We start from the raw sequence: 22,504 nt of genomic DNA, 5'->3' as shown, positions 1-22,504 counted from the left end.
TAGTCCAGTCAAGGATCCCCAGTATTTCTTATGATTCATATTTGTCCAGTCCCTGATTGCCTTTCTGGCAACTCCTATAGAGATTCCACAGGCTGGTCCAGGTCCTATGAACAGATGTTCAGCTCCAATCTTAGCCAGTTGATCTGCTGTTTCATTTCCAGCAATACCTTCATGCCCCAGCACCCATATCAGTTGTACCCTGTTATGTTTGGCCAGTTCCATGAGGGTTTGGTGGCAATCCCAGAACAATTTTGAGTTGATCTGGTGTTTGTCAAGGGCTTTAAGTGCAGCCTGGCTGTCAGATAGAATGTAGATGTTCCTAGTTCTGTAGTTCCTATCTAAATTGTCCATAATACATGTCTTAGTGGCATATACTTCTGCCTGGAATACTGTTGTGTACTGCCCAAGGCTTGAAACTAAGTTTCTGCCTCGTGCCATAGCAGTACACACCAGCTCCAGTGCCCTTATTTATCTTGGAACCATCTGTATACCAGATCAGTCCCCCTTTTCCATTGGGCCAAAACCCGTCTTCCCATTCACTCCTGTCAGGAAATCTGACTGAATGGTTTTTCATATGCATGTCTCAGTATCATTTTGTCAGACCCCATTTGTAATACGGGTTCTTTTTTCATTTCCAGAGTTATGTATGCATGTCCGAAACTATCGGATCTAGGCTTCCATTGATTACTGAATTGGAGACAGTAGATTCCTGCCCTGACCTCTGCCTCCAGCTGTAGATGCAGTGGGGGGAGTCCAAGCAGTCTCTCCAGTGCAGCTGTTGGAGATGTTCGATTTGCTCCTGTGAAACCCAAGGAAGCCAACCTTTGCAATTTGCTAAGTTCTGCCTTGCTTGTCTTGAGTTTAACTCTGGCCCACCATACTGTGGTGCTGTATGTAATTATGGGTCCTACAACCGCAGTGTATATCCAATGCACAACGTGTGGCTGCAGTCCCCAAGTTTTACCAAACCTGCTTCTGCATGTCCAAAAAGCCTTATAGACTTTTTGGATGACCTTGTCCAACTGCTTTTTCCATGTCAGTCCCTTGTCTAATACTAGACCAAGGTACTTGACATCGCTGGAGAGCTGAATCATTTTATTGAAGAGGGTCGGTTCCTTAAGGCCCTTTATATTTCTCTTCCTTGTAAACGGTATAATTACCGTCTTATTAGGATTGATGGAAAGACTTGTTCTTTCACACCATCATTGGACCGTGTACAGAGCTGTTTGAAGACACTCTGATACTGTTGAAAGGAATTTTCTGTTTATATCCTACTTTATAATACCCATCATCATTAAGTCCCCACAGGAGATCGTCGATGACCAGGCCCCACAACAGAGGCGAGAGCACGCCCCCCTGCGGAGACCCCCTAGACGCGGACGCCCCCAGAGTTACTCCTGATAATGTAGCAGCTATGGTTCTGCTTTCCAGCATAGCACTGATCCACCTGCATATTTCAGGCTCTATGCCATGCTTTCCAGTGGCCTGTTTGATTATATCAAATGAGGTTTTATTGAAAGCTCCCTCCATATCAAGGAATGCTCCTAAGGCAATATCCTATTGCTTGATTGCACTTTCTATGCATGTTACCACATTGTGTAGTGCGGTTTCGGTAGATTTACCTGTTTTATAGGCATGCTGGTTTCACTGTAGAGGATATGTCCTCAACGACCCATCCCTGATATGCCTATCCACTAGTTTCTCCATCATTTTCAAAAGGAAAGACAACAGGCTGATAGGGCCATAAGCCTTAGCCTCGGTATAATCAAGTTTCCCGGGCTTTGGAATAAACGTTACCTTAACCTGCCTCCAGGCTGTGGGGATAAAACCATATGCCAAGCAGGCTCTATATATGCGACATAGGTGTGGAACTAAAAGTTATGCCCCATGCTGCAAAAAATGCCGGTACAATTCCATCTGTTCCCGCTGATTTAAAGGGCCAAATGTATGCAGTGCCCAACTGATTTTGATTAGTTAACTATGACTTTGGCCAGGTTCCAGTCTGCCCTGTTTGTCTTGCTTTGGCAAGTGTCCAGGTTTTGCTGACCCTGTCCGTCATCCAAATTATCAATCAATTTTGAATCAGGAAAGTGAACCCTGAATAATTCATTCAGTGTCTCCCTTCCTGTTTGAGTATACTTTCCGTTAGGCAACTTAATTGTCCTAACCTTGTTAGTTGCTTGTTTTGCCATGATTCTCATGAGTCTTGTACCTCTGGTACATCACTGATCTCCTGGCAGTGCCTCCTCCATGAGGATCACTTGGCTTTTCTTATTTCTTTGTAACATGTAAGGGCTTCCTTGTAGGTGTCCCACTGCCCTGTTCTTTTAGCTGTATTAAACAGCCTTCTCGTTTTGGTTCTAAGCCCACTCAGCTGCTTACTTCACTAAGGCGCTTTCCTTGGTTTGCAAGTGGTCCTAGCCGGACAATTCCTATTAAAGGACGAGATAATAGCCTGTTGCAACTGGTCAACGGATGGATCAGCATCCTTTATTGTGTGTATATTTTGGGAGGTGGTCTCCAGATATACCTTTCAGTCATCTTTGTAAGACTCCCAGTTGGTTATTGCATATTTGAAAGCATATATATCTGTGATCTGATAAGGATGGCTCATCAGATACATGCCAATTACTTATCAGGTTTCCTATTTTGTCGGTCTCTAGTGTCAAGTCAATACCTCCTGCCTATTGCAAACCACAAATGTAGGCTCATTACCTTGGTTTAGAATATTAAGGTTCGAACTCACCAAATATTCCATGAGGCATTCTCCTCTTGTGTTGATGTCAGTGCTCCCCCACAATGTGTGGTGTGTGTTGGCATCACACCCAGTGATGAGCTGCTTTCTCCTAAAATGGCAATATTCAATGATGTCCCTCACTTCCTTGGAAGATGGTGGTTCATTCGAGTCATATGGAAGGTAGGCTGAATTTACGATGAGCTCCTCACAGCCTCTGCCCAATGTGTATGTCATCCTCACCATTGTTGTTGTGTCTCTGGAACAACTCCAGCAAGGGTAAAGCATTAATATGATTATTAACATACATGCATGATCTTACATTTTCTCTGGGTATGACAGAAAAGACTGTTCCCCCTGAATTCGTTGGGGCTCTTATTTGGCCCCTATATATCCAAGGTTCCTGAATAAGTGCTATGTCTACTTTTCCTTCAGCAAGTTGCCGACATAAAATTGTCGTAGCAGCCTTGCTGTGGTGTAGGTTAATCTGAATGAATCGTATGTTATGTATATATGTCATGTGTATGTATGTGTGTTATGTGTTCATTCTATAATGCTGGGAAAGGTGTCCTCCATACCTTCTTCCACAGCTCCTTTTCTTTTATTGGACCTGGTTTCCTCCAAGGGAGGTCCCTGATCTGATAAGGTCAGGTTGACGAGAGGAGGGATTGTCTCCTTCTCATCAGATACTCTCTTCTGGTCAACTGAGGGAGTGGGTACATCATCCCCCTCCCCCCCAGAGGCCGATTTCGAGGGTATTGAACTGGGCACAGCAACTTTATGCTGCTGTGCCTCAGGATCTTGCAGGACCCTAACAGTTCCCTGTGAGATTCCTGTTTATGCCTTATATCCAGTTCCCTTGATAACATATAGGGAATCCCGGTCTATAAGAAGGATCAGTCTCTGCCCTTTCGGTTCAGATTTCCTATCCAGTATCATCCAACTCTCAGTATGGAGTCCTGGATTAAGATTCCCGATCCATTTCAGCAGCTCCGCCTGATTTTGGGTAACTTTGTCCTTCATCGTGAGAGCCACCTTCACAGGTTTGGGCAGGTTCTTGGCGTCAGTAATCTTCAGTGTAGCCCTAGATTTGAATCTGTGATTATTTATGGTTTTAACGAGCCACTGTCCAAACTGTTGGTCGGCACATGTATATATTAATGCACCTCCCTCCAGTCTGTATGATTTCAGGTGTGGTAGTTCTCCCAAAGGAGAACTCCAGAATGGAGTCTTGGTCTCCTTCTGTTAGCTTATCTTCAGGATATGTTTCTTTGAAGATAGCTAACCTTACGTGGGTTATTGCCTCCTTGTAAGTCCCTGGGCCTTTTTGGAGGTCTGCACACATCCATGGGGGTATTCTCCTCTGATCTTGGCCTCTTAGAGGTTTCAGTCGAGGGTCTCTCCCTCTCTGATGCAATTTCAGTTCCCGGTTGCTGAATGCCCCCAGTGTCTGCTTCCATTGCCTTAGCCTTAGCCTTCTTCAGTTTCTGTCTAGCGCATCCGGACAATGTCTTCTCGCCGGACAGAACCTATCAGCCTCAGAGGTTGGGCGCTTCTGACCTTCAGCCACCGCAGGTATGCTGGATCTACCAGCCCCCCGTAGCGGTGCATCAGCACGCCAAACCACTGAAGGGGGGGAGGCCCTTGACTGTATACCAGGCAGGTTTCCAAATATTGGTTTGTCCCTGCCCTTGGCTGAAATCTTGACTGTAGGTTTGCTGGTTGTGGTTGGGCCCCTTAATGGTGCGCCAGAGCTTCCAGCCCACTGCTGAGGAATTTCTCATCAGGATCTCCATGGAGTATCCCTTTTCTTTTTAAGGTCCTGTGGACCAGTTGTGGTTTTGAGTTTTTTGGTATCCATCTTGGTCCCACGAGTAATGGGGATGTACAAGGTCACCACCCACAGAGCATCATATGGGTGGAAGGCATAGTAAACGGGGTGCTGCCTGGTGCCCCGAGGGTGTTGTTCACGACACTGGCTAAAGTACTACCCCGGTGCCATGCAGCCGTTGGCACGATGCCTCACACCTTGGATTAGATGGTTGGTCGCATTATGGTAAAATCCTCATGAGTCTCCAGGACCCAAAGAACTCGCTTGGGGGAGGGGGCTATCCCTGATGACTAATGGGAGTGTGATTCCAGCTACTCATGAGGTTGAGACCAGGAGACCTGCATGGGAAAATCACCCCTGGTGAGTGCTCTCCCGCATTCTTCCTGGGTAGACCATAGTGATGCCCAGGAGTCATTATGCTGCCTTGTGGGAGGCTCCGGTCGTAAACATGCTGTTGCCCTTTATGGGATCTTAGCTGTCAGTCCCAGTAGTCATAATAGTCCAGACCCCAAGACTGCCGTTGCCCAGCGGGACCATGAGGAGGTGTCCCAAGGTTGTGTTCTGACATCCCCCTGGTTTGGGTTACGCCCCCACCAGATACACAGCCGTAGTTCTGCCAACCTCACTGAGGAAGGCATCATTACTACTTGTAACAGTGCCCTCAGGGCGTCACTGCGACTTCGCCTCACATTCCAGTTACAATTTCACTAATACTCCACACTCTCTATTATCAGAGACTAGTACATTTGGAATGCAGTACCAAGGGACTTAATCCCACCCCATACCTACAACTTAAAATAGACCATGTGTTACTGACTCCCTAGAACCAATATTAATAATTGGCTTTTAATTTTTTAGGCTAAGCTGGAAGTGTGCATTAATTTGCCTCATGATTATCCTGCCAGTGAACCAGATATATATGTTCGAAGTGACAAGTTGGATCGAAACCAGCAGCACATTTTAAACAGTGATTTGGCCAATTATATATCCACACTTGAAAGAGGAGAGATTTGCACATGTTCAGCAATATCTTGGTTGCAAGAAAATGCATCCCGGTACCATGTTGAATCTGCAAAACCTGACAAAACTGTGAATAATAGTGACGAAAATGATAAGTTCTTTGCACGATATTGGATTTATTCCCATCACATATACAGCAAAATTAAAAGAAAAGAGATATTGGATCTTGCTAACGAGTTCAGTGTAACAGGATTTTGTTTGCCTGGAAAACCAGGAATAATTTGTGCAGAAGGATTGGCTAGAGATTGCATTGAATGGTGGCAAAAGGTATGTATTTTCACTCATATTTATTTTTCAGTTTGTTGATTAGTTATTTTATTATGCTAATATGAACAGCTGATGTTATGTACTTCTGAAATAAGTATAGGTACTTTTACACATACATTGTTTCACAAGTGATTGGAATAAGCCATTCCATCACCAGTGACATTGGAAAGGAAAGAACTGCCTGTTCGAAGAATGTGATGGAAAAACAATCATAAATAACAGTGTCAGTCTTCATGATTTGTGGTGGAATGGGATGAGATCATTTGCTTTCTTTCTCTGCCTGTAGGTATGGAGGGTTGACGTTCTTCTGTATTACTGATGCTTTTCTATGACTCCTCTGATCTCATGTGAAAACAGCAGATCGTAGTACCACAGGGAAGGATCACAAGCAGTATCAGTAGATGCATATATTTTATGGATTCTAGAACTCTTTCTTTAAGTTCTTAGTTAAATGATCCATGTAAACTTTGAATCTTGTTCTCAATCCACTCCGTTTTCTTCTCAGTACACTGTTTTCTCAAAGTTCATATTGTTTTCAGATTTTCATTGGAATATTACATAGATCTAATCTTGAAAAGACACAATTCCGGTTTATACATATTTATAAACTCTTAGAAAATCCCTCAATTTCTTGTCATTCACTATGGAGCCGTCACTTGTGTGACAGTATCGACTTCTCACCCTTATGTTTTGCTCCACTCATGACTGCCTTTTGCCCTACTTTACGTCACTTATTCTTTTACCTGTATCCCTTCATTTCCTTGTGCTGCGGCTCACCTGCAACTCGTGTCTGGACGCCTCCACTGGAGTTACCGTCCTCCTTCCTCTTCTCATGGATGTTGAAAGGTTAGGTGGGAAGGGAGGAGAACTGTGGTTGTTGGTGCTGGTAGGTGAGAGTTCGTTTCCTGTATGATCATTAAGTGTCTTGCAAGTAGGGAAAGATGGGAGTTGCTGGGTTCTGCTTTGTAATGGGTAGAGATGAGTTCTTATCCCGCGTCATACGAGCCTGGCTCAGGCAGGGCAGGAAGATCCTTATGCTACAATCACATACACCACTTCAAGACTTTTGCACTTCAGTAATTATTAATTAACTTCAGCTTACTGAACACAACAGAAACCCTAATAGTTACACTTATTTGGATGGAACTTGTAATACTTTTACTTTTAGTTGTGTTTTTGTGTCTGACTTGGCCGAAAGTTGAATGAAGACTCCCTGAGGTAGAATGCACTTTCTCTGAATCCTGAGGTCCATGAACCACAGATTCCAAGAGAAATCCACTCCTCCAACATGTGCCATTGGTTTAGTTTGAAAACTAGGAGGTTCTCTAAATTTGTGAATTTCCAATCATGTTGCTTTGCTATGTGATTCTGACAATTGCTGACCTGATGCTAAGGTTGACAGCGACTTGATGTATGAAGATCAGGGGGTGAGGATCCGGCCCTCCCACTCCTAAGTTATAACTGTTCCAAGCTGTCAGATCTCAAATTCTCAAAGACTTTCCGACTTTGCTGAAAGTGCCAGAATTCCAGGAAATGTACCAGATGTTATGTCCTGTCCACATAGCAAAACATGAACTATATCACTTCTGAGTGTAAAAAGTCGGCTATCTGCCGGATCTCTGTATGAATTTCACATCAACTTAACTTAATATAAATGTAATTAATTTAATTAATACAAAAGCGTCTAGCAAATTATGATGAACGGTTACATCCTCCCAAAGCGAATATTTGTACACTAATGTAATGTAACAAACAAAGATTTGTTTTCACTGCCGTCCTTAACATACTCTTAAGTAACACAAACAAATGGAATGACTTGAGATCAGTCTGTTATCTACCATGGCAATGAACCCTTTGCTTGCTACTAACTTATTAGTAGGCTACAAAGTTTTTTTTTTGCTAAACACTAAATTTAGTTAGTGGTACAATCAAGTACGTATGTACACAAACATTGGCAATTTTCTGTCTCTGTCCATACACTTCTATGCTTTTATCACTAGTTTCACTGCACCACTGCTCTATTCAACAATTCTCTTCATTCGCCGTGCTCTTGACTGCTTATACTTTCTGCCTAGATTGCTACCTGGTAACCACTAAGAAATCAATTCACACTTCTATTTACGAGTAATTGCAGTTAGTTCTGTGTCCGCCCCTTTAACTGGTCATAAACCTAATATCCTACCTTCTCTTTCTCCCTTTTTTTGGAGGGGTTCTCTTCCAGGTCTTCAATGACCTTAGTTTAGGGTGAATTCTGACCTGCATTCGTTTCCCCTAGTTTCTCTATACTCCGTCATTTTCACTTCTTTACAGCAAAGCTTTACTTAGACTAACATGTGGACAATGTTGATTTACAATCATTCACTCATTGACGCAGGCACTCTGGCTGTCTTTAGTTATTCTATTAGTGCAATGAAACTGACTCTTTCAAAGCTATATTTTGTTAGTGGGTAACCGAATCATCTGCTTGCGATTAAGGTCTGCATATGTTCATCCAAGAAATCCCCAAATTTCTAGTTAAGTACTACCCAAATTTTTGCACGGGAACTCTACTTCCTGCAATTGACATTCAATAGTTTGCCTAGACATCTGTTGACTACATCTCGTCATTGTCTGCCAAGAACTATATCCAGATGAACCAGATGTTCTCCAAACGACCTTGAATTTACCAGAATGTCTTCTACATGGTGTCAGAAAGAATGGATGGATGGGCAATAAAATTGGTAAGGCTTCATCAAATCCAAATCTTATTGTTACCATCAGATTCGCCAATACATGCAGTTTATATGTGGAATACAATATCATCCATATGACGTCCTTGGCTTCTGATACAGACGTCGAGGCGTTTTCTGAAGTTATTCATCACTCTCGCGGTCATATCTGGTGGAATCGCCGCGATTTCTTCTCGAATCGCCGCCTTCAGCTCATCCAGTGTATGTGGTCGATGTTTATAAACTTCTGCCTTCAAATGGCCCCAAAGGAAGAAATCTCAGGGCGCAAGATCGGGCGAACGTGCGGTCCAAGGAATGTCACCGCGATGCGAGATAACGTTAGGTTTAACCTGTGGCACGAAATGAAGCCACCCACCGCAAAATTGTGTTCCGAGTAGGGATCCTATAGCGACGCCCAAGCTCGAAATGAGTGCGGAAGGCTCGTTGAGTGGCGATCACAGACTCTCTATTTTTCAAAAACGTCTCTACGACGAACGCACGCCGTGCACCCGACCACTCCACATTACCAACTGAAACTGCATTCTCCCGCCGACTCAACGGTCCCCCCCCCCCCGTCGCGCCGCAACGGTTGCTTGAAATCCAACCATCTTTTCTGACCCACTCTGCATGTAGGATACATCTCCCTCGGTTCCACCACCTAACGCTAATTTCAATGCTCGGACAAAAGCCGGCATGGTGTTCCGAAAGCCCTATGAGACTCTCTTAAACTGGTAAACCGTGGAGTCGTATAAGAACGCAGTATACTTCCTTGAATCCTTATCTAATTCTACCTGTAGATAAGCGAAACTGAGATCTAATGACGTCATGTATCTTGTGCCGTCGAATCTCTGCAATAACTCATGCAATGGCGGCGTACGTTCTCTATCTGGCACGGTCTTCTGATTGATTTTTCTTGCGTCTATACAAATTCTAATCTTCTTCCCTTCGTGCTGGACTATGGTTTTTTTCGTTAGGTCTTCCTGAAGTTTTGTTGTTCGCGCGCAGAGGGACGCTTCTGCCGTCTGTAATTTTTCTTGTGTCTTTTTAAACCCCTCAGTTAGTTCCGACTGGAGAATCCGTTTGTCATATTCAAAGATTAAAAAATGTTTTCAATTCTATGTTGGATTGTCTCATCCAACTCTGACCTCATAGATTGCATTGCGGCCTTCATTTCTTCCCGCACGGTTTTTCTACCGGCCTTCATTTCTTCCTTGTCGGCCTTCCTCTTGGCTTCGTGTTTTCTTTGTTGGCGTCTAATTTTGCCAGCATGATGTCTGCTCTTTCTTGGTTGACGTCTAATTTAGCCAGGAATTCGTTGTCTGTCTCCATCTTCTTCAGCAGAAGTTCTAACATCTGCTGTGACTCCATGTCTTTTTTGCGTGTGTATGTTCGTAACCACTTCTGATACCAATGTAACGTGTTTTGTCTCTGAAGACGCCGTTCAGATTGTTAATTGGTTTATTTAACAACCTACAAGTCGTAACTACAATTGATTGTAACACTGTTGCAGGTTTAGACAATTTACAAACCCTACACACTAATCTATTCACTCTATCTTCAAGAGTCTTCACGTATTAATAACGCGGGAGCTATAGAAGTCTCTGAATTACAAACTCCCAATATAACTGTACTACCGCACACACAAAGTCTTGAAAGCACACACGCTGGCTGACTTCTCAGTTATCGCACACTATCACATAAAATCTTCACACACACGTTTGGGTCTTATTTCCGCGACTGCTGCCATATTTCAACTCAACTCCTTAGTCCAAGTCCAAGTCACATTGCGACTGACGGTCGGTCAGTCTGTCTGTCTTGGTGTCAAGCCCCGGGTGGGGCTCATGACCAGATTTTTTTTTCCTTATATCAAAGTTACTGTCCTGTCCATTTGGGGCGCCCTCTCTGACGAGAGGTCGGGTCTGTCATTCGTCAGTCATAGTCCGTATTAGTAAGTCCATTGTCAGTATTTACATATATTTACAAATATAATCTTAATTCCTATTTCTTTGTACAATATATACAAGGCCTCTGTCAATCCAGGCTCAGTACAGCAGATTATGCCCTATTTCTAATAGTATTCGCTACCATGGCAGTCTAGTCATTTGAATGGTCATATGCCTGATGGCCTCCAAGTTTAAGCCTCTTATACTCTCTGTGTCGGGCGTCATCTTGTCCGATGTTGCGAACATTCTCATTTTCATGATTTTGTATGACTTTTGCTTGTTTCCTGCATAATTTTGTTATATAGTCATATACGTACGGGATTTTGAATGTCATGTGCAAATCGTGGACTGGTGTGTGCCTTGGAAAATTGCCAATGGTGCGGAGAACCTTGTTTTGCAGGCGCTGCAATTTCACTAGATGGGTGTCTGCTGCAAACTCCCAGGTGGGACTAGCATATGTCATTACGGATCTAATAAGAGCTTTATGGAGGGTTACTTTAATGTTAGCACTCAATCGCTTACTTTTGAATAGGGAATATATTCTAATGAATGTTCTGAAGACCTTGGCTTTGATCATTTCTGTGTGCAATCTCCATGTAACTCTCTTATCGAAGATTACACCTAGATATTTTGCACTGTTTACAAATGGAATATTTTGTCCATTTAGAGTGAGACAAGACTCAGGTGGTTGACTACCATGAGAGAAGTAGACCCCCTGAGTCATATCTCATTAATTTTAATATTCCAGCACTCACACCAGGTCTCCATTGAGATAAGACCATGCTGGAGTTTTCTAACAATAAAACCCTTGATGCGATCTGTCGCATACAGACAGGTGTCATCCGCAAAGAGGGCCAGGTGAACACCATGTGTTTGGGGCACATCATTTATGTACAAATTGAGAAGAGTAGGGGAAAGGACTGAACCTTGTGGCACTCCTGCTTGCATTTCCCTTGGGGTTGACATTTCGCCTTCAGCCAAAACCCCGAATTTACGTTGAGAAAGAAAGGACCCAATAAGTCTTCTTTTATAAACCCACAGTTGGACAATGGAAAACCCACCTCGTTTCACTGTTGCGTAAACGCCGTGTTTACAGGCGTTGCTGGGCAAAGTTGCTGAGAGTTATTTATTGCTGCGTAGCAACCGCGGTGTCCCCTGTTACGTCACTGTGGGAAGTGCTGTTACATCACTGCGGGGAGGGGTGTTTAGTGAGCGTTGCATAATGATGGAAGGAGTGGGGGTATGAGACGTCACTCACAAGACCGCAGAGTTCACGTGACCCTTACTTCCTGTTGCGCCATCCACGTCACAGTATACGTAGGTAAATCAATAATTATCTGCAATGTAGCTATAAATTTTATTTCAATACAAATAGAAAACTTACATTAACATCATTTTTCAACATAGTCCCCTTGCTTTTCAACGTACTTGGTCGATCGTTGCACAAGCTTCCTGATGCCCTCAGAAAAGAAGGTTTTCGGCTGAGCAGCGACCCACGCATGCACCGCTTCCTTCACTTCTTAGTCCGAGGTGAATGCCTCTTTGAGTGGGCGAAACAAGTGGTAGTCAGAAGGGGCGAGATCAGGACTATATGGAGGATGAGCCATTACATCAAACTTGAGTTTCTGGAGGGTTTCAGCAGTGTGGGCAGCAGTATGTGGACGAGCATTGTTGTGCAACAACACACCTTTCGACAGTAGCCCTTGGTGTTTGCTTTGAATTGCAGGCTTTAGCCTGTCAGTAAGCGTCTCACTGTAACGAGCACTGTTTACTGTTGTGCCCCTCTCCTGATAATGTTCCAGTACTGGGCCTTGTGAGTCCCAAAAAACTGTAAGCATCACTTTTCCTGCGGATGGTTGGCTTTTGAACTTTTTCGTTACCATGGCAATCCAAATATTGTTGGCAGATGTACAAGTGCGTTTGTTTATGCAACACTGTGAGTTGTTTTGGGACCCATCTTGCACAGACTTTATGAAACCCAAGTCTGTTGTGGATGATTGTGTAGGCAGAACCATGACTAATTTGCAGACAATTTGCCACTTCATCAATAGTCACTCATCTGTCTAACAGAACCATGTCATGTGCACGCTCAATGTTGTCCTCATTTGTGGCTGTGGATGGTCGTCCAGCTCCTTCCTCATGCGTAACACTTGTGCGACCATTTTTGATTTTTTCAATCCATTCGTAGACACTCTGTTGCGGCAAAACACTGTTCCCATATTGTGCTGAAAGTCTTTGATGGAGTGCGGCCCCTGATACACCTTCCGACCACAAAAACCAGATCACTGAACGTTGCTCTTCCTTGGTGCAAACAGAAAGCAGAGCAGCCATGATTAACGGCAAGGCAGCGACGATGGAACTGACCTAGCAACATCAAACCTATGCAGAAATAATGACAAGGAAACCACGCATGGCAATGCTGCGCAAAACGACAGTGCTGCCAACAGAAACACAAATACAATTGCACTGTGGATAATTATTGACTTCCCCTCGTATATATGTAATGCTTAATGGAATTAGTGATGAAACTAGAGACAAAGTTCACAGTTTGACTCACTGTTTCATCAAAGTCTTTTTCTTATTTCAGTTGGAAGTATGCATATTTCATTCTATGCATGTAGTCTACCAAAATTGCTATGACTCAGACTATATTCCAGTATTTAATGTCAGAATTTAGTGATTAGCACTCCTTCATATTTTGGAGTCTGGGTTCAAATGTCATGTTCAAAATGTAGGCATGGCAATTGGCTATTTGTCTGAAGGTTTTCATCATTTTATTTCTGGCAAATGCTGATGGTATGGTATGCTAGGCCACATCACTCTTGGAAGTTACCATTCATGGTTGTGTCATTTCTCATTTGACAGTATAACCACCAAGGCAGTTTATATGCCATTAAATAAACCGAATACTATCTGCTTATAATTGCCAGATGAAAATTGAAATATCTGATAATTCTAGTGTTGCTATTTTCATTTTTCAGGTGAAATGCATGAATTGGAAAAAAATAATGTGCAAGAAAAAGGAAGTTACTCACTTAAATTTATCGAGTGTGGATTCACTTCGCAAGTTCTCTGCGTTTCAAGAAATTTCATTTGAATGTGGTAAAAGTAAGTCAAGAGAGTGCCACATGGACATGGGGGGACTGTATCGCTACCTCGCTGACCATAACTGCAGTTATGTCTTCAGAGATTACTTTGGTGTTGATGGAAAATGTAGTAGCAACCCACCACATTAAGATATGTGAGATATGTGTAACAGCTTTCTGTTTGCTCAGTTATACACCCCACATATCAAACAAAATTATAAAAATGTAACCAAATAAAGGTAGCCAGCTGTTTCTAGGTAATACTGCCATTGTTTGTACTGTATATTGAGAGACATACAAGATCTCAGATGTACTGAATTGCTTAGAGTATAATGCAGGTGATACACTTATATTGTATGGCAAAAACATATTTCTTAATCACCATTTTCTTATGACACAGGTTAAATGGTCAGATGTTGAGTTTTGTGTTTTAAAAGTTATAAATTTATGATGACCGGTGATTGTTTTATTATTTAAGAATTTATGAATATTCTGTTTAAGTTGTTGTCCTAGTTCCCGGATCAAGAGGTCCCAATTTCCACTGCAGAATGGCCAGAAGTGGCTATTGATTGCAAGAGCTAAGCTCTGGTGTTATACTTTCAAAGAAGCCTGAACTGAACTCTCAGAAATTAAAGTTGAGTTCTGTACTGTTGTAATTCATGTCTTTATTTATTATCATTTATCATATATTGTCAATTACAACACATTTAGGTTGGCTGTTTACCCGACGTTCGACATCTAGAGTACCTTCAGGGGTATCTGTTTTTATTTTACAAATTAAACATTAGGTCATTCGAGATTCTTAAAAATTGTTTGAGCATCTGGAATGTGCAAAAACATGCAACCACAGACAATAGCTTTGAGCTAATGTTTAGTTTGTAACATAAAAACAGGTACCCTTGAAGATAAGATTATAGACATTGAAACATGTCGGGTAAACAGCCAACCTAAATGTGTTGTAATTAACAGTCTATGGTAAGACAAACTTGTCCCTGTGCTTAACAAATTAAGCACTACGCCATGAAGGCGTATGGGGGAGTGGATATATAGATCCACATTTTTGTGACCTTGGCACTAGCTGAAGGTGAGTGGTCAGCTTCACGCCCCGGCCATTTTACTCTCCTGGAGAGGGTTGGATAGGAGGTTGGGTGGACCCAGAGCTGGTCTTGACTACTTGGAGAAGAGAAAATTCTTGATCCTGCTGGGACTCAAACTCCGACCCCTTGGTCGTCCAGCCCATAGCCAGTCGCTATACTGACTATGCTACCCTGGCTCCTAACGGTAAATGATAAATCTCAAAATTTACTAAAACATCAGATTTGTGTTTTAGCAAAGTACACAGTTCTAGAGCACTCCATGACCTTTGATTGGCTGTACACATGACATCACAGATTTGGAATTGTTAAGCAACACTACTCTTCCTACTATATAATTATTTCTGGTCCAGATTTCTAAGGGAGTGTCATTCACAACCATCCTACCTGTTGCTCACTTAAGATCACCCTGAGCCTTCCCACTAGTGACTGTATGTGCAAACCCCCAATTTTCTGCTTTCCCTTCAGAATCACTCCATTTTAGACATGCATTCTCCAGCCTAGATCTTTCTTCACGTTATGTATCCTGACACATTATTTAATAACTGAATAACATGGTAAAGTGAATTTGTAAAAGTTAAAAACTGTAAAGTCCATGGTAATTACATCATAGCATTATGTCATAGGTGGGTATGGAACTTTATTTTATGAGCTTTAAATATTTGTGCCACTGATTTTTTTTTGAGGAATCGTAGGGTTATCCAATTTAGGTGACCAGAAAGTATATATGCTTTACTGGAATCTTTTATATGAGTTCTCTTTTTCTTATTGGTACTATTCTTAATTATATATATATAGTACTTCAAATTTGTTTTTATTTACTGGTAAATAGCCATATGTAGTTTTATCATTAGGCCCACAAAATCTTGGCCTATAAGGGCTATAACAGCAAAGGTAAAGGCAGAGCAGATTATTGAACTTATGCAATGATTGGAAAGTACTGTGGATAGTGTAAGAAACACTCAAGTCACTTGCTGAGTGCTGTATATCTTTATGATTCATTAATGTTTATATAAGTCTAACCTTTATCATCTGGGGATACTGAATTTAAATCTTGTGCTGTTGCTGCCAAGCAAAATGATTGGATTAGTACATTGTGATTCTAGATATGCTGGATGCATTTGCTCTCACAATAGCGTGACACAGAGATGGTAAAGGTTATTAAATAAAAAGTATTACAATCAGCATCACTCTGTAATTCCATATTTAGTACAGTTGTGATTATTGATTTAAGGGCTGCAGATACTGAATTTGGTGAAAATGTAATAATTAAAAAAATATCCTTTTTCTCAAAATTAAACTTCTGATCTGTAAGTAATGTTACCATTACCGTTTTATGCCCATATGCAACATGTATCGGATGTAGAAAGACCATTTGCAATGCTCTGATCACAAAGAGAATTACTAGGAGCGTTAAAAAATGATTGACACTAAATGTTTTTTCTTCACAGTAACCATTTATTGGAACAAAATACATACAGATTATATTAGAGGTATTCCCCATCAATGTCTCTGCACCTTTGCCATCATTCCCGTAGTTTCCATAGTTGCACAGCAAACCATTCTTTGGGGGTATTCCAGTGCCACTGCTGGACAACTGCCTGAAGCTTGTTGTTGGAGGTGAACGTCTTACCCCGCATGATGTCTTTCATTGCATCGAATACAGCGTAGTCACTAGGGGCAAGATCGGGCAAGTATGGCATATGAGGCAGCATGGTGTACCCTAGAGCACCCAGGGTGGCAATGGTCTGCCGACTGCCATGTGGCTGCGCATTGTCATGTTGGAGAAGAATGCTGTGCTCCCATTTTCTGTGGTGGCATTGTTGAATGCATCGGCGGAGTTGGTGCAGTGAATTGCAGTACTGATCACTGTCGATAGTTGTACTGGGGGGCAGCCAATCCAACAGAAGGATCCTCTCCTGATCCCAGAATACAGTCGCCATTTGCTTCCGGACGAATAGTCCCGGTCGTGACTTCTTGGGAGGAGGGCTCCCAACGTGCTTCTACTCCATGGACTGGCGTTTCTTTTCTGGAGTCTTGTGCCAGAACCATGACTTGTCGATGGTGACTTAGATGCTCAAAGAACTCCGCCAGATCTGCAATATACAGCTGCAGCAACTGTTGGCATGTCTCCACATGCTTCTGGTTATGTGCAATGGTGAGAGACTGGGGCACCCATTGAGCACAGACCTTTTTCATCAAGTCCTGATGGATGATGGTGTACAGTGTTCTGTGTGACAAACCTGTTGCGTTCTCTAGTTCATCAAAAGTGATGCACCTGTTCCCAAGTATCAAGTTGGACACGTGCTGGGTACTGTCTGGTGTGCATGCTGTTGCTGGATGCCTACTGGTTTTGCCTTTTTCCACACAGTCCTTGCCGTCTTTGAACTCTGCTATCCAGCGAAACATGGTTCTGCGACTTGGTGCTGCTTCCCCACATACGGCTGCTAACCTCGTGTGAATGTGTGAAGCAGCCACTCCTTCCCTCCAGAGAATCCACCGTTGCCTGTGATTGTCTGCTTCCATGTTGTCTGAACGTTGTCCATGACTGCACCTGCACACTGTCACAAATGACACAACACTATTCAGCCTGTACACAGTAGCAATGTCATCTCATGGCCATAGGCAGCACTATAGTATGTCTTCCCACATACACCGGCTTGCATTTGACACTGCTACTTTTCTGGAGTTATGGAGGGAGTGTCAGTCATTTTTGAACGACCTAAATACATCTCAAATTTTGAATGCTTATTTCCAGAAGCTAGTCTTTTGAAACATAGTGGCAATGAAGTCAATATTTCTTCTGATCTACTATACCTAATTGCACAAACTTTGCTGCGTGTTCTTCAGTGTACTTGGAACACATCTTTTGATCCTGAATTGTTTTTTTAAGTTATTGGTATATAATTTATTTTTAGACATCAGATTGAATTTACAATTTTAAAAATATAGCAACATTTATATTAGGTAAACTATAGAAAAATCTCTTCTAGATATTCAAGAATGATAATTTTTACCTTAAAAAGGGCAAAAGTGTACAGTTTTCTCTGGAACTTTATAGTCTGGACATACGGCAAAAAATATGCCTTCCTTTTTAATAAGCAGACAATATATATGAGGTAGAGTCAGTAAATAGATCACAAATTGATATAAAACATATACCATATGACATTTGAACCTGGAAAAACATTTATTTTTTGACATATCCTCCACCAACATCGATACACTATTCCTATCACTTTACCAGTGTGTTGAAACCCGCAGCATAAAAGTCTTTTGACTATTGTCTCAGCCACTTCTGCACCTCCATTTCAACCTGCTTGTCATCAATGAAACATTTGCCACTAAGGTTGTTTTTTAGTGGACCAAACAGATGGAAGTCACCAGGGGCCAACTCTGTGCTGTAAGGCAGATGTTCAAGAAGTTCCCACTGTGGTTATTGAATTCTCTCCTGGGTTGCTTTGGCTGTATGGGGTCTGGCATAGTCATGTTCAAGCAGTACCCTTCTTGCCAGGTAGCCTGGCCATTTTCTGTGAATTGCATCCCTAAGCTTCAACATAACTTCGTGGTATGATGCAGAATTCGCATTTTCACCACACTTCTGGAAATGAGCCAACACCACTCCCTGAGAATCCAAAAAACATGCAAAGCATAACCCTCTCAGCTGGTGGCATAACCGTAAACTTTTTGGTTGAAGGTAAACTGGGATGTTTCCATTGCATTAAAGCACACTTTGATTCTAGTGATGCACCCATGATTTGTGCCCAGTAACAATCCTGTTAAGCGTATCTTTTCCATCTTTATACTGTAAGGGATGTTGCAAGGACAGACCCTTTCAGTTCATTTTTTCTTGAGCTTTCAGTTCTCTGGGCACCCACCGTGCACGCACTTTCCGAAACTTAAAGTGATCAAGCAATATGCTCTGCTAAACCATCGGAACACCCTAGTGCAGTTGCTATACTGTCCGTTGTTATCCTCCTGTTAACTCGAATGAACTTTTCTGCCTGCCGCACAGTTGTTTTTGTTGCAGTCTCAACAGGGCGATCTGGTTGGGCATCATTTGTGACTTTCGAACGTCTTTGAGAGAACTTCTTGACCCAGTTGTGAACCACTTTACATGACAAACACTTCCCACCATAAAAAGGAAACATTTCTTTATGAATATCCTTTGTACTGAGTCCTTTTGCCCACAAAAAAGAAAAGCATTACAGAACCCTGCTCTTCGGTAGAACTCTCCTCAAGTGTGGTTGCCATTTTGACTGCTGAAACTAGCCTCTGAACATGCACGTGCGCGTCTGCTACTTGGGCTGTCATGAAGCTGGACTGTGCTATTATGTAGTGATACACATAGAAAACCTATTAAATCCATTTCAGCTGTTTTACTTCCATTTGTGACCTATTTATTGACCCCCTCATATTTGCTTCTTGTGATCGTTTTACCTAACAAAATTGTGATTTTATCAAAGACACACAGTACCAAAACTCAGTAGCTCCTCCCCCCTTTAACATTCACTGTGAGATATAATTGTGACTGTTACCTACAGTAACTGCTCGTTAAGTCTCAGTTGATTTTGATGCCGCAGTATGAAGGATGACAATTGTGTTGTTCTGTTCCCCCTCTGGTTTAAAATGTGCTATAGTTTATGCTTTGTCAGCAGTGAAGATGCAAGATAAGGGTAATGTTATCCCCAGGGCTTGAGGTGGGGCGGGATGCGGCAGGATGGCATCCCGGTTCTTTTTTCATTCCACCTCAAGCACTGGTTATCCCTGTAAACAATGTCATGAAGGTAGTCAGGAGGCATGGATGTAAAGCTGTGTTCATCTTAATTTCCGCTTGGAATGAGTACTTAGCTGCTTTATCTTTGGGGAAAGTCTATTAGGCAGGATGAGTTGGCTCCATAGGTGTTCTGGACATGACGGCAAGGAAAAGATCCCCACCCCTGCTGGAAATTGAATCTTTGCTATTTGTCAGTCACCTTTCAGGTGACAAATGTTAATTCACCACTGACCTCAGCAGTCTTTTGCAGAGAATAAACACAGATTCCTGTTTTGGGAATTGAAATTGAAAGAATGATAATTTGTTGAATAACACAATTGTTGGCATTTCGTTTGTATTAGTTTAATTACAGAAAACACTAATTGGTTATTGCAGCAGTCTGACAGCAGAACAGTACATGAAACAAAAAGTTGATTTTGTGATAAAAGGCTCCTCGCAGGTTTTGAATAGGCATAAGTATTCTACACTGATACACTGTTGTTCCTCATTTTCATTTAGAATCATTTGCCTAAATAATCCCAAATTAATTTATAGAGGTAAAAAGACAAGGTTGTCCCTGTGCTTAACTAATTAAGCACTACGCCATGAAGGTGTATTTGATCTAGTTTATACAAGCGATAAATGTATAAAATATCACTGTTGTGTGTTGTACCAGTGCAGTTTGGCAGAGTAATGAACACCTGTAGAACCTTGGACAGTAAGTGGAGAACAAACCGTTGGCCTTTGTTGTTGCAATGATCAGTAAAAGAAAATTGTTATTAAAGAGAGTTATGAATTAATAAGACTATTGAAAAAACTTACTTTCTGAAAAAAATGTTGGAGGGGGGATGGTACAGATATGGTTGAAAGGGGCCTAAGTGGTTTAAAAATAGTACATTGAAAGTCGTGTTATTTGTTGTTGTATCTTATATTAGAAGTCTCTTATAAAGTTACTCATTTCTAAGTGTATTAAATCAGAAATGTTTATAAACGTTCATATAGTATTAGCTACTGATACCTGGATTTAAAAAGAAAGATTAAGATCTAAAAATAATGGCAGAAGTGTTATCTGCAACATTTAAGGGTTATTTTTGTGACTTATTAATTGCTTATGTATGAGGGTTGGAACTTTAATAGTGGCAACTATTTATTTACAACTGATACAAAATAGGTGCATGTTTCAAAGTTTTACTGTCCTTCACTGTAGCTACCAGCATTGTGTACAACCCATTGCCAGTGATGTGGAAGTTGTATGGTACCTTTAGCAGCGCTTGTTGTGTTGATAGTTTGAATGGAGCGGTCTGCTGCCTGAAGAATCTCTAGAACAGTTCTGAAGCGAATGCCACATAGTGGTTCCTTCATCTTAGGAATCAAGTCGAAGTCACAAGGGCTTAAGTCCAGGGAGTATGGTGGATGGTACAGCACTTCCCAGCCCCATCGATCGAACAAATCAGCCATAGCTTGCGCTGCATGCGGCCGAGCATTGTCCTGCAAAATGATGGGTGGGTTTTGCAGAAAGTGTCGCCGCTTCTTTCTCAAAGCTGGTTGCAGGTTGTGTTCCAAAAATGAACAGTAATCCTGCGCATTGATGGTCTGCTGTAGGGAACGGTATGAGTTAGGATAACACCATCACAGTCGTACACGAGAATCACCATAACTTTCACATTGCTGGGGTTCTGACGAACTTTTGATTTTCGTGGTGACCTGTAATGACGCCATTCGTTTGATTGGCGTTTCATTTGTGGCTCGTACGATTTGGCCCATGTCTCATCCAGTGTAATGATATGGCGTAAGAAAGCCTCTCCTTCGCGCTCATAGCGCTCGAAGTGGTTACGAGCAGCGTCGTATCGTAGCCATTTCTGCATTTCTGTCAAATCATGCGGAACCCATCGTGATGCAATTTTTCTCATGCCCAGACGTTCCTTCAGAATGTGAAGTACATCCGTATCCGCTAATCCTGTCTCTCGGGCCAGCTCATGAATCGTATGGCGTCGATCACTCTCCAGTAACATGGAAAGAGCATACACTTTTTCACTGACACTAGGACAACCTGGCCGACACATGTCTGCCACATTTTGGCATCCTTCGTTGAAGGCTTTTACCCACCTTGCCACTGTTCTGTAAGGCAATGCAGATTCCCCGCAAGCCTCTTGAAGACCTTGATGACACTGTCGTGCTGTGCGTCCTCTGGCACATTCAATCTTTATCCAACTCCGTTCCTGTTTCGAAAACATCGTGACAACACTACAGTAGACCGCCAGCTAACACAAGGCTGTTCTTCTCGTCACTGCGCATGCACATGATGTGGGAAGGGAGAGTCCATTTGCTCTGAGATAAGGCAGGTATATAACTAACATGTGGTATAAGCAACATTATTTTGATCCGTTGCATGGCGTCTCTACAGCAGTGTTGCCACTATTAAAGTTCCAACCCTCGTATTTACCTCAAGAATGATATATAGCACAGAAGCACTGTGATTTATGTACACATAATTTATAACTTTTTATTAAACATAACAGTGGTGTCCAACATGTAATGTCAGCTGGCAGTTTTAAAGAGACTTAAAATGTGTGGCAATTTCAAAAAGTATCAGGACTGAATTTGTGGAAACTAAGATACTGAGGTTACATGGATTGGAAGTTAGCCGCCATCAGAGTAGGCTTCTTCATCTGGTACACATTTGTTCCATTATTCCTCTGAGTGCTGGAAGCGCCTTTGAGACCATGTTTTTGAAAATATCAATAGCTGCTCCATTGCAATGCACTTAAAGAGAGGTTATCATATGTGGAATGCTGTATTTTTCCAAAAGTTTCAATAGAAACTGGGCTGACTGTGCAGCTCATTGTTGCAATGAGTTTTCCATTTGGCAGATTCCCACTTTTGAGGGCGTTTATAGCATGCTGCCTCACATATACATCTCAACACTTGTAGCTAAATCTATTTGTTAATAATCTGACCTTATGCAGCATACTCATTGGGGCACAGCAACTTAATAATGATAGTAGTTTCTGTATACTGCTTATGCATTTTAGTTGCATGAAGGAAAGGAATTTTCATTGTAATGA

The 22,504-nt window shown here is 42.0% G+C and overlaps 1 protein-coding gene across 2 annotated transcripts in view; it reads left to right on the top strand.

The window, feature by feature from the left end:
* The window catches only part of LOC111872123 (RWD domain-containing protein 2A), a 35,203-nt gene that overhangs the window by 2,939 nt on the left and 9,760 nt on the right, over positions 1-22,504 (top strand). Inside the window, exons 2-3 of one of the 2 annotated variants that reach the window (XM_023865703.2) lie at positions 5,424-5,852; positions 13,485-13,611. In XM_023865703.2, coding sequence (XP_023721471.1) covers positions 5,424-5,852; positions 13,485-13,611 — 556 coding nt within the window. Of the gene's footprint in view, positions 1-5,423; positions 5,853-13,484; positions 14,051-22,504 lie in introns of those variants that run through there. The other variant, XM_023865702.2, reaches the window with a different exon arrangement.

Source organism: Cryptotermes secundus, unplaced genomic scaffold (genome assembly GCF_002891405.2).
Source record: "Cryptotermes secundus unplaced genomic scaffold, Csec_1.0 scaffold461, whole genome shotgun sequence".
Taxonomy (NCBI): Eukaryota; Metazoa; Arthropoda; class Insecta; order Blattodea; family Kalotermitidae; genus Cryptotermes; species Cryptotermes secundus.
The sequence above is the reverse complement of the archived record's forward strand: the minus strand, read 5'-3'. Positions and strand labels throughout refer to the sequence as shown.